The sequence below is a fragment of the Lepeophtheirus salmonis genome, chromosome 5 (genome assembly GCF_016086655.4).
Source record: "Lepeophtheirus salmonis chromosome 5, UVic_Lsal_1.4, whole genome shotgun sequence".
Classification (NCBI taxonomy): domain Eukaryota; kingdom Metazoa; phylum Arthropoda; class Copepoda; order Siphonostomatoida; family Caligidae; genus Lepeophtheirus; species Lepeophtheirus salmonis.
Window position 1 is genome coordinate 31,428,251 of NC_052135.2, and position 14,723 is coordinate 31,442,973.

At 35.0% G+C, this 14,723-nt stretch overlaps 2 protein-coding genes and 1 long non-coding RNA gene across 4 annotated transcripts; 2 read left to right on the forward strand and 1 right to left on the reverse strand.

The window, feature by feature from the left end:
* The first annotated feature begins 10 nt into the window (after window positions 1-10).
* On the forward strand, window positions 11-5,567 carry Cand1 (Cullin-associated and neddylation-dissociated 1). 2 transcript variants are annotated; one of them, XR_011780166.1, is made up of 13 exons: window positions 11-337; window positions 396-638; window positions 701-797; window positions 864-2,337; window positions 2,455-2,845; window positions 2,906-3,207; window positions 3,261-3,459; window positions 3,523-3,754; window positions 3,811-4,208; window positions 4,270-4,477; window positions 4,541-4,699; window positions 4,761-5,375; window positions 5,447-5,567. XR_011780166.1 is itself a non-coding variant. In XM_040713605.2 (12 exons), exons 1-11 carry the CDS (start codon window positions 296-298, stop codon window positions 4,669-4,671), a joined length of 3,717 nt encoding a protein of 1,238 aa, XP_040569539.1. In that variant the 5' UTR covers window positions 11-295; the 3' UTR covers window positions 4,672-4,699; window positions 4,761-5,567. The 2 variants fall into 2 exon arrangements, 1 of the variants encoding a protein (XP_040569539.1); XM_040713605.2 differs by having other exon boundaries at window positions 4,761-5,567.
* A 1,383-nt stretch (window positions 5,568-6,950) lies between these two features.
* Window positions 6,951-8,612, reverse strand: LOC139905436 (uncharacterized). Its single transcript, XR_011780165.1, has 3 exons — window positions 7,923-8,612; window positions 7,728-7,867; window positions 6,951-7,665 (listed from the first exon to the last, which is right to left on the reverse strand). It is a non-coding gene; the product is annotated as an uncharacterized lncRNA (long non-coding RNA).
* Window positions 8,613-12,783: 4,171 nt separating this feature from the next.
* LOC139905437 (zinc finger MYM-type protein 1-like) lies at window positions 12,784-14,354 on the forward strand. The gene is made up of 2 exons (XM_071888579.1): window positions 12,784-13,599; window positions 13,656-14,354. Exons 1-2 carry the CDS (start codon window positions 12,868-12,870, stop codon window positions 13,980-13,982), a joined length of 1,059 nt encoding a protein of 352 aa, XP_071744680.1. The 5' UTR covers window positions 12,784-12,867; the 3' UTR covers window positions 13,983-14,354.
* The last annotated feature ends 369 nt before the right edge of the window (window positions 14,355-14,723 follow it).

Below are 14,723 nucleotides of genomic sequence, written 5' to 3' on the forward strand. Positions count from 1 at the left end.
GCTTTACTCATAAAACCGTTGCATAACGAACCGGGTGTTTGATTTCTCTCTCTCTCTCTTCTGTTTCTTTCTCTCTTCCTTTATTTCTTTCTCTCTTTCTCTTGAATAGAAATCGTCCTCTGTCTTTTGATGAATGCAGTTTCTGAATTCGTAAATTCTAGGATTATCGGCCTGTAGCCTAGGAACTAGAAGAGAGTATTTTTGTGTACATCTATCCGGATCTCTTTGGTGAGGAAGGAAGGAAGGAAGGAAAGTTAGAGTGATTGTATCGGGAAGTAATAAAAAGATCTCTAAAATGAGTGGAGTGTCTTACCAGATCGCGCATCTTCTGGAGAAGGTATTTAGTAATTAGTTTTGGGAAGAGGATTCCTTGATGTTTGTATTTGCTTTGGCAGATGACCTCAGCGGATAAGGACTTTCGTTTTATGGCCACAAATGACTTGATGACGGAGCTCCAAAAGGACTCGATCAAGTTGGACGACGACTCTGAGAAGAAAGTGGTTCGCATGTTGCTCAAACTCCTCGAGGATAAGAACGGGGAAGTGCAGAATCTAGCTGTCCGCTGTTTAGGGCCACTTGTTGGAAAAGTGAAGGACTATCAGGTGGAGTCCATTGTGGACACGCTTTGTAACAACATGGTGAGCCCTGGAATGCCCATTTCTAGCCTTTCACCCACAGTTGTAATCCATTCTACTTTTAGGTTGGAAGAAATGAGCAATTACGAGACATTTCCTCCATTGGCCTTAAAACCGTGATAAATGAGCTACCCCTTACAACGCAATCCCTGGCTGCATCAGGTATTGTTGTCTTTTAACCAACTCCAGCCCATCCTTGAATTAATCATCTTATTACTCTTTTTTTAGTATGTAAAACGATGGTAGGTAGACTAACACGAGCTATTGCACAGGATGAGTGTCAGGATGTGAGTGTACAGCTTGAGGCCCTTGATATATTGGGCGATTTGTTATCTAGATTTGGAGGACTTCTTATACAATTTCATCCTAGTCTTCAAGAAGCCCTGACTCCTCAGCTTAAGTCACCTCGCTTAGCTGTAAGGAAAAGGAGTGTTATTGCTCTAGGTCATTTGGTCATGTCCTGTGATCAAGCTCTCTATACAAAACTCATCAATTTATTGTTAACTGAATTAGAGGGCTCTACATCCACTCTAAATAAGAGGACTTACATTCAAGCAGTTGGTGCCATATGTCGACAAGCTGGGCACCGGTTTGGAGACCATGTTGAAAGAGTTGTACCGCTTGTTTTAGAATATGCTAAGGAAGACGATGATGAACTCCGTGAGCATTGTCTTCAAGACTGTGAAAATATGATCTACAAGTGCGGCAAGGAAATAACACCGCACATCCCAATAATTATGAAACTCTGTTTAGAGTATATTTGCTATGATCCAAATTACAACTATGATGAAACTGACGATGATGAGAATATGGAGTGTGATGAAGATGATGATGACGTTGGGGATGATTCCGAAGATGAATATTCGGATGACGATGATATGTCTTGGAAAGTGAGGAGAGCGGCTGCCAAATGTTTGGAAGCTATTATATCTACTCGTCATGAATTACTTGAGACATTTTATTTAACTGTCTCTCCTGCTCTTGTTTCACGTTTTAAAGAACGAGAGGAAAATGTGAAAGCGGATATTTTTCATGCATATATAGCTCTTTTGAAACAAACAAAACCCTCCATCATTCCCCTTGTCAATGATTCAAATTCCATGGAGCAAGAAGAGGGGCCTGTAGCAAGGCTTCAAGCACAAGTACCTAACATAGTCAAAGTCATTCATCGACAAATGAAAGAAAAAAGCATTAAAACAAGGCAAGGATGCTTTAACTTGTTAACCGAGTTGATTTTAGTTCTTCCAGGAGCACTCACTCCTCATATCCCTGCTTTAATACCTGGAATTCAATTTTCTCTCGGTGACAAACAGTCTTCATCTAATATGAAGATCGACACAGTGGCTTTTATTCAACATCTACTAACCCATCATCCCCCTATTGTGTTTCATTCTCATGTTGCGGTTCTCGTACCTGCTATCATTGCATCTGTCTCTGATCCGTTTTATAAAATATCATCAGAGGCACTACTAGTTTTAGAATCACTTGTTAAAGTTATTCGCCCTCTTAAAGAAGAATCCAACTTTGATTTCAAATGCTATACTTCTCCAATTTATCATTGTTGCTTTGTAAAACTTAAAGCCTCTGATATTGACCAAGAAGTTAAAGAAAGAGCCATTTCATGTATGGGCCAAATCTTGGCTCATCTAGGAGACCATCTGAGAAATGAACTTCCATCCTGTTTACCCATATTTGCAGAAAGGTATGCATATTTCTTATTATTATAAATAACACTCATTGATTGTAATGAAGCACTTAATTATACATAGTACAATATTATCTTCTATCAATTAATATTTATGCTTTTAATTATTTTTAGATTAAATAACGAAATAACAAGATTAACAGCAGTCAAAGCTCTTACCAAGATTGCAAATTCGCCACTTCGTATAGATATTAGTCCAATTTTGAGCAATTCTTTGCCCACATTAGCTAGTTTCCTTCGAAAAAATCAACGAGCTCTTAAGTTATCTGCTTTGACACTTTTAGATACAGTTGTTCGCAACTATTCAACTTCTATCAATGCAACTAATTTGAGTACTGTCTTGGTAGAATTACATCCTCTCCTAACAGAATCTGATCTTCATATCGCTCAATTGACCTTACATTTCCTCACTTCTGTTGCAAAGCTCCAAAAAGACTCCTTACCATCTATTTATGATACCAGCCTCATGGAAATATTCAAATTAGCTCAATCTCCTCTACTTCAGGTTTGCATATATTTCTCGTAATTTTTGAAAGTATGTTATTCATCTATATTTATTTTTAAGGGTGCTGCATTAGTGGCAATGTTGGACTTCTTAAAAGCGCTTGTGGCTGCAGACTTACCGGGGCTTGGGGAAAGGGATTTACTCATGAAGTTAATCTTACCAGTTATGAAACCATCTGGTTCCTCCATCCATAAGCAAGGAAGGGCATCCATCGCTAAATGCGTAGCTGCATTAGTTGTCACGAATCCTGAAACAGCTCAAACAGTGGTTAAAGATTTTTCAGAAAATCTTAAGGAACAAAGTGATAATTATCATAAACAAACATTTTCCCTTTTGGCTATTGGTGAAATCGGGAATTATATGTAATATTTATCCTTAAAAGTTTTGGATGAGTTAATTTATTTTTATGTTTCAGAGATTTGAGTAAGAATGCAGAGCTGAAAAACATTGTGCTGAAGAGTTTTAATCACTCCAGTGAAGAGGTTAAATCTGCAGCATCATATGCTTTGGGCAAATTAAGTTTGGGGAATTTAAAGGAATATCTACCATTTGTTCTACAAGAAATTGAGAGCCAACCCAAGAGACAGTATCTTCTATTACATTCTTTGAAAGAGGTATCCAATGTTTGCATTGTTTTTACTTTAATTCTTATTGACTCAATATGATTTTTTAAATAGATTATATCAGTTCAATCTACATCAAGTGATGGTGTTCAAATTTTAGCACCATATGTCCCAGCAATTTGGGACCAATTATTTAAGCACTGTGAGTGCAATGAAGAAGGTACTCGCAATGTTGTTGCAGAATGCTTAGGAAAACTTTGTCTTATTGATCCTGAAAAGTTGTTACCAAGGCTTAAAAGTGCTCTTGATTCCCCGTCTCCATTGATGAGAACAACTGTAGTGACGGGTAAGTGTGACTTGACATGATGGAGATAATATTTTGTTAATTTATTTTGATTTTAGCTATGAAATTCACAATATCTGATCAGCCTCAGCCCATTGATAACCTATTACGTAATAACATCGGTGATTTCCTTCGTTGTCTAGAAGATAGTGACTTGAATGTCCGTAGAGTGGCACTTGTTGCCTTTAATTCTGCTGCTCACAATAAGCCATCTCTTATTAGGGACTTGTTGAAAACATTTCTCCCACAACTTTATAATGAAACCCAGAAACGCAAAGAACTTATTCGTGAAGTGGAAATGGGTCCATTCAAGCATGAAGTTGACGATGGACTTGATCTTAGAAAGGCAGCTTTTGAGTGTATGTACACACTATTAGACAATTGTGTAGATCGTTTGGATATATTTGAATTTCTGAGTCACGTTCAAGATGGATTAAAGGATCATTATGATATTAAAGTAATAATATAACCTAATTTTCGCTTGCTACTAATTATAATCTATATTTAATCGTTTCTAGATGTTGACCTACTTGATGGTAGCTCGTGTGGCTGAATTGTGCCCTGCAGCCGTTTTACAAAAATTGGACAAGCTAGTTGATCCTCTTAAAACCACGGTGACGACCAAAGTGAAAGCAAATTCGGTCAAACAAGAGTATGAAAAGCAAGATGAACTTAAGCGATCAGCGATGAGAGCAGTTGCAGCTTTGATGGGCATTCCTGGCGCAAGTTTGTCAACATACACAATAATTAATTAATGATATAATAACTCATAATTCTTATTATTTTAAGATAAACATCCTATTCTCAACGAATTCATCACACAAATTAGGAATACCCCGGATTTAGCAAACTTATTTGACTCTATTCAAAAAGATAATTCTGGAGAAAGTGGAACTAGTTTTGCTATGGATATGAGCTGAAGGCCTGGCCGCCGTGAAACAGGGCACGGTATTACATATTTTTAAGCTTTATCTTCATTCTCCATTGTCTGATTAACATGATTTTCTAGGTGCGGCCGCAGCGGGTTTTAGCCTCAAGCGGAGTATAAAATTTAATGAAGAAAGACCTGCCAAAGTTTCTAAGATTTGATAAAGAATATACTTGAACTCTATTTTTATATTTTCCTAAAAAGTATCCCCCCCCCCCCTTGTGCAATGTCATGCATGGTGTTAACATTTCTTACCAAATTAAACTTCATGACTTGACAATATTGCAAGGAATTGGTAAACATTTTTGTGTATCCATTTTTAGCGGTTTTTTTAATATAAAAATTTCAATTGTCTCTGTACCCTGAAATTGATGTCGTTGGTTATTGGAATATTCTATTTAAAAAATAAGTTAAAAGTAATATAAATAAAAAAGAGTTCATATTTTAAATAGTATAACAAAATATTGCTTCTATTGAAGCATACCGATGAATATATTAACAAGGATTTTATCGGACTTTAAACCCCCAAAAAAAAAAAAAAAAAAAAAACTAGATATGGCTTGTTTTTTCTTTTTGAAATATTGAGCATTTTCCTTTATTACCCTTTAATTCCGAGGCCAGATCTACTTTTGTTATAAATAACCTACATTAAAAGAAGCAAGAAGAAAGAAACTTAATAGTGTCATCTCTCTCATTGTAAAAAAATATCATCAATAATTGTATTTCGCTTGAGAAGAATCTGTGATAATATCATGTTTTTCTTTTAGTATAACAACGGAAGCCCTGTCAAGTTCGTTTATTATTTTCTTTGATCTACATTATTCTTGTACATTAATTGTACTTACTTATCATTAGAAATACATTCTTTTGTGTCCCTTGATGTTCTTATTCAATTTTATTTTATTTGATACTAGTGGTAGTGCCGGGGGTGGTGTAGGTCCTTATTTAGGAGACCGCGGTCCAGTCTAGTTCTAATCAGTCCCACTTGTGTGTCCTTAAAGCAGGTAAAATCTATCCCTCGTGACGTCTATGAGCGTGTTTTTCATTTTTAAATTATTCTGTTATATATTAGAATAAATAATATAACTAAGTATGTTCGTATTTTATTGTATTATAATGAAAAAAAAATAAAAAATTGCAAGTTATGTGCAATAATCTTAATACTTATTTTATATATCTTATTAGGATTAATTAACCATCGATATCTTTATAAAAAAATTTCAAGGACCGGTCCCAATGATCGACATTCCTAAGGACCAGTCCGTAGGACTCTCGGTCCTTCTGATTGTTAGTACTAGAACTGATCTAAAAAAGAAGAAATAAATTTGATTGACGTCATCAAGGAGCGAACTTAATGAGTTTTTGGACTGATGTGCAGGACTGAACTTAACAGGACTGCAGTCTTCAGCCCTAAATAAGGACTGATACAACACTTGTACGGAGTAAATAGGTGTCGGCTCAAAGACAAATTTTACTTTAATAATATACAAGATAACTCCCAAAGAAATCCTCAGTGTTACTCTCTGTTTTTCATGAGCATACTCACCCGTAGTAAATCAATACAAATAAAGGAGGTCCCCGCATAACCCGATTTCAAACACCGTCTTGTGATTTTTTCTGACTCCCCGTATAGTGCAGTATTGCATATGATGGTGCCCAGTAATTTTGCCTAGAATGGAGATCAACATCGGGAAATTAATGTTAATTTTGCCATTCTGATTTTTATGAATTATTATTTATTACTGGTATTTGACTATTACTTTTATAAGTTATGAAGAAAAAAAAAGAAGCCCTCCCTACAAATGCATTTACTAGAAAATTAAATATTTGAAATTTTTTTCAAAAAATTTCAAAATTAATTTAATTTTTTTCAAAAAATTTCAAAATTAATATAATTTTTTTCAAAAAAAATATAACTTTCTATGAATAAATATGTATTTTTGAAATTTTTTTCCCACCTATTCAAATTATATAATTATATTATATGTATAGTTGATAATATTGTAGAGAAAACGCGTGCAAATGGGGGAGAAAAAGACATATGGTATCATTGTTTAAAATACTGATGTGATTATCATCCGCCTACTTTATTATGATTTTTGAGGGTATAACGAATGTATTTATTAGCAAAATGTTTAATGAAGATATACTACGTATAATTGACTTCGACGTTTTTTATCCGTTACAGTAGATTTGAAAACGTCACGCTCCATGAAATTGTAATTTATTATGAACCTTATTCTCAGAATAATAGCTAATGAAACGACAAAGTAGAGTATTTGAAATATATTTGAAGCTCAAAGTTTATAAAAGAAGGCTTTAATTAAATATAATCTACATACTAAAAAATAAACCATTAAACATTTAAGTTAAATATACAAAATTAAACAATTAAAATCATATAACTATTAATAATAATAAATTATAAATACAGAATATTGAAATAATAGATTGATCCAGATAATTTTTTCTTGTTTTAACATCGGAATTCAGTTCAATATGTCATAACTTTAGGTTGCAATACACAAGCGAGACGTGAAGTTTAATCAAAAAGTTAATTACCCCTCTTCTTCATGTGGAAGTTGCCATATACAATTGTGCACAGGATAGATATATCTCTACCGATGAGATCTAACTAATTATTAATAATAAAGTAAATGTCAAAATCATAAAATTAGACAATAAATATATTAATAAAAAAATGTTAGAAATAAATTCATCGTAAAGATTTAGAGCAAAAGCTAATTATGTAGTAATGTCCGGCGATATTACTCCCTATTAAGAGCATCAAAAAAAGATTTCCCCCCGTTATTTAGGTATGCTTATATAATAACATACTATTATCATGAAGGATATACACAATTGTTAATTATAATGCAACACCCAATGTAACTACCCTCGTTGTTGTGACCATTTAAACAGTTGTTTTTGCCTTTTATGAGTTTTCTGAACACCATTTCTTGGAGCCCATCAACCATAGCTAAGCCTTAAGTGATAAAAAAGTAATATTTAATGACTATGTAATATTGGAAAACCTAATTATCATACCCAAGTCTTAAAACGAAGTAAGTAGTCTCAGACAAACTTGTTGCAAACCATCCAAAGCTACTACCCCCGTTGTTGTGACCATTTAAGCAGTTGTTTTTGCCCTTTAATGAGTTTTGTATCATAATTTTTGATATGTTTAGCTTAAATAGAATCATATTTTACGGTTAGATTTAAAAAAAAAAATTGAATACTTACTGTGAGATAGTACAAAATTCAGAGTTTCATTTCGATATTCGTAAATACTTTTTACTGATAACTTGATCGTCATTTGGTGTGGATGACTCAAAACATTTTTATATGTATTTCTATATATGACATCAGTACCAACGTCCTCCATTAATTTAATGATGGTTCCTCGGGAAGGGATATGTTTACCCTTGTATTTCTCCATAAATTTTTTGAACGTAGATGATTAGCAATGGATAAGGTTATATTACATGCAATAAGCATCGTTGTTAGATCGGAGTTAAAGTCTGACTTGATGTATTCATCGTCAAATTGATTTTATAGATGAATATCCATACTCTTGTTATGAGATGAGGATAATGAGTGGCGTGTAATTCTAGACAGGGGACTAAAGGCACATTTATATCGACAAATCCGACAAACCATCTGTTTCTCATCCGGTAAGTATTTTCCAAATTCCTGGGCCTCCATTTTCATAAATCCAGACAGAAGGCGACGTCATTTTGGGGATTTTATTCAGTTCTCTATCGACTATCACCATCTCATATTATATTAATATTGAATTATAAAAGCGGGAATGATAACGTTCATGATTGATAGAAGAAGATGTATATTATTTAATCAATCATGCCATAAGTAATTCTTCTTTTCTCCTCGCACGCTTTTCCATTCTTACCAAAATTATCACCCTTAATTATATGTAAAGTTGATAATATTGTAGAGAAAAACGCGTGCAAGGAGAAGGGGGAAAAAAATACGTATGGTATAATTGTTTAAAATACTGATGTGATTATCATCTGCCTGCTTTATTATGATTTTTGAGGGTATAACGTAAGTATTTATTAGCAAAATGTTTAATGAAGATATACTACGTATAATTGACTTAGACGTTTTTTATCCGTTACAGTAGATTTATAACGTCACCCTCCATGAAATTGTAATTCATTATTAACCTTCTTCTCAGAATAATAACTAATGAAACGACAAAGTAGAGTATTTGGAAATATATTTGAAGTTCAAAGTTTAAAAAAGAAGGCTTTAATTAAATATAATCTACATAATAAAAATATACCATCATACATTTATGTTAAATATACAAAATTAAACAATTGGAATCATATAACTAATAACAATAAATTATATATACAGAATATCGAAATAATAGATTGATCCAAATAATATTTTCTTGTTCTGACATCGGAATCCAGTTAAATGTGTCATAACTTTAGGTTGCAAAACACAAGCGAGACGTGGAGTTTAATCAAAAAGATAATCACCCTTCTTCTTCATGTGGAAGTTGCTATATACACTTGTGCACAGGATAGATATATCTCTACCGATGAGATCTAACTAATTATTAATAATAAAGTAAATGTCAAAATCATAAAATTAGACAATAAATATATGTACTAATAAAAAAAAATGTTAGAAATAAATCCATCTTAAAGATTTAGAGCAACTAATTATGTAGTAATGTCCGGCGATATTACTCCTTATTAAGAGCATCAAAAAAGATATTTTCCTCATTATTTATGCTTATATAACAACATACTATTATCATGAAGGATATACACAATTGCTAATTATAATGCTACACCCAATGTAACTACCCCCGTTGTTGTGACCATTTAAGCAGTTGTTTTTACCTTTTATGAGTTTTCTGAACACCATTTCTTGGAGCCCATCAACCATAGCTAAGCCTTAAGTGATAAAAAAGTAATATTTAACTGATGCATTGTAAAACCTAATGGTCATACCCAAGTCTTTAAGTGCGGAAACTAGTCTCAAACAAACTAGTTGCAAACCATCAAAAGCTACGACCCCCGTTGTTGTGACCATTTAATGAGTTGTGTATCATAATTCTGGATATGTTTAGCAAAAATAGAATTATATTTTAGGGTTAGATTTAAAAAAAAATTGAATACTTACTGTTAGATAGTCCAAAATTCAGAGTTCCATTTCGAAATTAGTAAATATTTTATACTTTTTACTGATAACTTGATCGTTATTAGGTGTGGATGACTCAAAACATTTTTATATGTATTTCTATAAATGACATTAGTACCAACATCCTCCATTAATTTAATGATGGTTCCTCAGAAAGGGATAGGTTTACCCGTGTATTTCTCCATAAATTTTTTGAACGTAGATGATTAGCAATGTATAAGGTTATATTACATGCAATAAGCATCTTTGTGAGATCAGAGTTAAAGTTTGACTTGATGTATTCATCATTAACTTGCTTTTTTAGATGAATATCCATGCTCTTGATATGAGATGAGGATAATGAGCAGGGCCGTACGTCAGTATTGCGCTTTGTCCGCTTCAGCGGACCAAAAAAAAAACACCTTACTCAACCGTCCACCAATCATATAGGTATGTAAATATAGATGAATTATGTCATAATTAATTATTAAAATCTATTATATATATGTAACTTATGACCAACTCATAATAGTAATGAGTCATTATAATAAAATTACATATTTGTAGCACGTCCACCCAAAAGGAAGCTAGATAATTTTTCTCAAAATTGAACATGGAATACATTTTCCAACAAATTATAGTTCATTTAAATGAAAAAATGATTCTGATTAATCCTTTGGAGGCTCCACAAATTGTACTGAAAGTAGCCAAAATTCACCGGCACATTTATAGAATTAGTAAATTAATAAATTATATCTCTAAGACAATATTGGGGCCAAATTAAGTCAGATAGATAAAACGGAGGTTTTAAACTACAGTTAATACTCTCGGGTATCTCAATTCATCGCATAAATTTGAATTCAAATCCTGTAATTTACCGTAATATCTCTTTCAAATATTGCCTGTCATTTTATAAATATAAATGATTGAACCTTTGAATATAAAACGCGTTTTCCGCTTCCCGTGATACATTTCTGATAATTAATAAATTACTGCAATTATTTCAAGAGTACTTTACAGCCAAAAATAAAAAACAAACACGCACACAACATTTTTCGTATAGATTTAAAGTACTTCACATTGAGTGGATATTTGAGTTCGATATTACGTTTAACGTTACTGGTTGCAAATGTGAAGTACTTTACAGCCAAAAAAAAAAAAAGAAGACGCACACAACATTTTTCGTATGGAGTACTCTTGAAATATTTAAGAGCGTGAGAATTTCTTTCATTGAATACAAGATAAATTAAATTATTACTGCTTAAATGGGACATAAATAATAGTTATGTACTTTTTAGAGTGGATTGTTGCAGTAATTTATTAATTATCAGAAATGTATCACGGGAAGCGGAAAACGTATTTTAACAGAGAGTTGGTGATTTGTTCTATCTGTCAGAAGGAAATACAGAAGGACAAATTTAATGATCACAAAGTTAAACTCCATAAGAATGACCCCAGCTGCAAGTGTCAAGTGAAAATTGATCATAAGAAGCAGAAAACATTGAACTTTGCTGTTAAGAAAACTTCCTCTGCTACATCCTCATCCTCAGTCACTGCCTCCTCCTGTCCCAATGACCCTGCTCCAGTTGAGGCCTTACTGCCTGAACCAAGATCTGAAAAGTCCGTTTCTGCTGAAGAGAAAGTTACTGCAGACACAGAAAATAATGGCGACTCATCAAATTACCCCAGCGGACGGATTTCTCATGGAATAAGACTTCCTAATCTCGATATCGGACCAATCTTCTCTCCCGAGCAGCTCTTTGTAGTCAACAACAACAATATTCCCTCTGCAGAGGACTCTGAGACTAGCAACAATGTCCAGGGAGGTGAGAAGAGCAAGACTGAGGAGATGGAGTTTGTGGACGGAGGCCCAGAGTACCCTGTCGTTTTCACGAGCCAGCTGGGTAACCGATACTTACCGGGCGGGAGCCAAAGTGGAAGGACATCCAGACCAGAACCAGAGTGGAGACTGAGCGGGAAACTGTGCCTAAAGTCGAGAGAGATCATCCTCTACAGCCCAAGTTACAAACATACAGTCCTCAGATAGATGACAAATACTCCAGAGACTTTCAATATGATTGGTTCCGTAAGTTCCCGTGGCTAGAATATGACGAGGTTGAAAAGTTAGCCAAGTGTTTCGCCTGTTCCAAATTTTCCATTTCCAACCTTGGGAAATTTGAGTTCAAAACATGGAAAAACAGTTCCTCGTTGAAAGTTCATTCTAACAACAAAAAACACAAACTGTCGATGGAAAAGTGGATCAATTTCCTCACATCAAAGAGAAAGAAAACCTCGGTTCTCGGCCATGTTCAGTCTCAACATGCTGAGGAAGTGGTGAAGTGGCGAGCTTATTTGAGGTATCTTTTCCTAACTGTTGGGTTCCTCGCAAAGCAAGGATTGGCTTTTAGGGGCGAAGTTGACGGAATCTAATGAAAACAATCGAGGAAACTTCTTGGAGCTTTTGTCCCTGCGTTCACACGACAATCATATTCTCAAAGATAAAATGGAGGCCGAAGTCAAAAAATTTGGTTCGGCTGGGGCAGGTTTTGCCAAATGGACTTCACCTGACATCCAAAATGAGCTGATAGAGATTATAGCATCCAAAGTGACTGAAAATATAATTGAAGATGTCAAGACTTGTGCCGGCGATGATTACTACTGGTTCTCTGTGATTGTTGATGAGACATCAGATATGTCAAACAAGGAGCAGTTCAGTCTGTCACTGGGATATCTGACGAGTGAAGGCATCAAGAAAGAGAGCTTCCTCAAGTTTGTAAAAGTTACCCAGACTGACGGCAAATATTTGTTTGAGAAGCTTCACGAGGCTGTCAAGGATCTCGGCCTTCACCCCGCCCGCACTGTCTCCCTGGCCGCGGACGGTGCCTCCAACATATCCGGCATTCAGAAGGGCCTTGCCACCAGGTGGAAGGAAGCAGCCCCACTATGTGTCTACATCCACTGCTACGCCCATCTCCTCAATCTTGTAGTCAAGGATCTTCTCTCAGATATAACCCTGTTGAGAAATACAATGGGGACAGTACAAATTTTATACAACTTCATTGAAGGGTCACCAAAGAGGTCAGCAATCTACAAGTCGGTGAAGATAACAAGTAAAGATGAGGAGCATGCCAAGGTGATGACCCTGAAGAACCAGTCTGCTACCCGCTGGAGTCTCTGCTACGATGCTGTACACGCTGTATCTCTAGGGATGGTCATTGTCACTTCTCTGCTCAACAGCATCTTTAGTCACGAATTTGTTTTCGGCATTGAACTGTTGAAGACACTCCTCAGACACACATCTAGCTTGTCAGATGAACTTCAAGGCAGAAAGGTTGACCTAACAAAGGCCCGGAAACACGTCAAACTAGTGATTAGGACTCTTGAAGATGTTAAGAATGAGAAAATCTTTGAATCAATCTGGAAACTTGCTGAGTTGAAGTCGTCTGAGATGAAATCAGTATTTGACCAGGAGGACTCAATTGATTTGGGATTCAAGGAGGCGAAGATTCCAAGGAGAATAAAGTGGAAAGGAACAACTGAATCCTACTTCGGTGAAACACATTTCGATGTTGCAATCAATAAGATTGTATTAGAGCTTGAGAGCAGATTTGCCATTGACGATACAAACATAACAATGGATCTCATTGCAATCGTCAATGACAGTGAAGTGGAGACTTGTGTCATTGAGCATGTCGCCAAGCACTACAGACTTGAACTCGAGCAGCTCCAGTCAGACCATGCAATCTTCCAGCAATTCAAGGTTAATATTATAATGTTTCATTTTGCATTATATGTTTAAAATTTATGTTTCTCTAGGCAGATATTGACATAGAAGACATGGTTTCGTCACAAATTGCTGCGGAGTTAATAAGCTCGGGAGTGTTCCGCCTGATGCCGGAGCTATACAAGGTGATCGTTATCCTGGCTTCAATGCCCATCAGCAGCTGTGAGGCGGAGCGGTCATTCTCCTGTCTCAGAAGGCTCAAGAACCACATGAGGACCACCATGGACCAGGAGAGGCTCTCCTCCCTCACCCTCTTGAACATGGACAGGGTGATGGTGGACAAGGTGTTCCATGAAGACATGGGCAGTTTGATTGACACCTTTGCGTCAAGGAAAGAGAGGAAAAACTTCTTCTTCTAATCATGATAAAGAAAACATGCATTTTTTTCTTCATTTTTTTCAAACACATCACCACGTATACATGCGAGTTAAGAACATCAAGACTTGTGAACATAATTTATTTTCTGTCGATGTAACCGTTTCATGGTATATTATAATTTCGTTCATTATCTTCATCCGTTATTATTTTAAAAATATTTAAGGAGGTTTAAATTGTTTGACTTAATTGTATAGTTCAAAAATTTTCTCTCATTCTTGCACCGTTCATTTTATACTCCATTATACTCCTTCCTTTATGAATAGGTCGGCATTGACTTTCTGTCTAGAGTTTTTCCTTTTCATTTTATTTTTCCCAATGTTTGTCTGAAGAAAATAATGGTCAGACAGTCTATTGGACGATATTCTTGCAAGATTTTATCTATGCTGTAGCATTTGCCCTGTTTAAATATCCCACGTTCACCCTTGTAAAGCGGACCGAAAAATCTTCCTGACATACGGCACTGATAATGAGTGGCGTATAATTCTTGACAGGGCACTAAAGACACATTTATATCGACAAATCTGACAAGCCATCTGTTTCTCATCCTGTAAGTAGTTTCCAAATTCCTGGTCCTCCATTTTCATAAATCCAGACAGAAGGTGACGTTATTTTAGGCATTTCATTCAGTTCTCTATCGACTATCATCATCTAATATTATATTAATATTGAATAATAAAGGCGGGAGTGATAACGTTCTTGATTGATAGAAGAAGATATATATT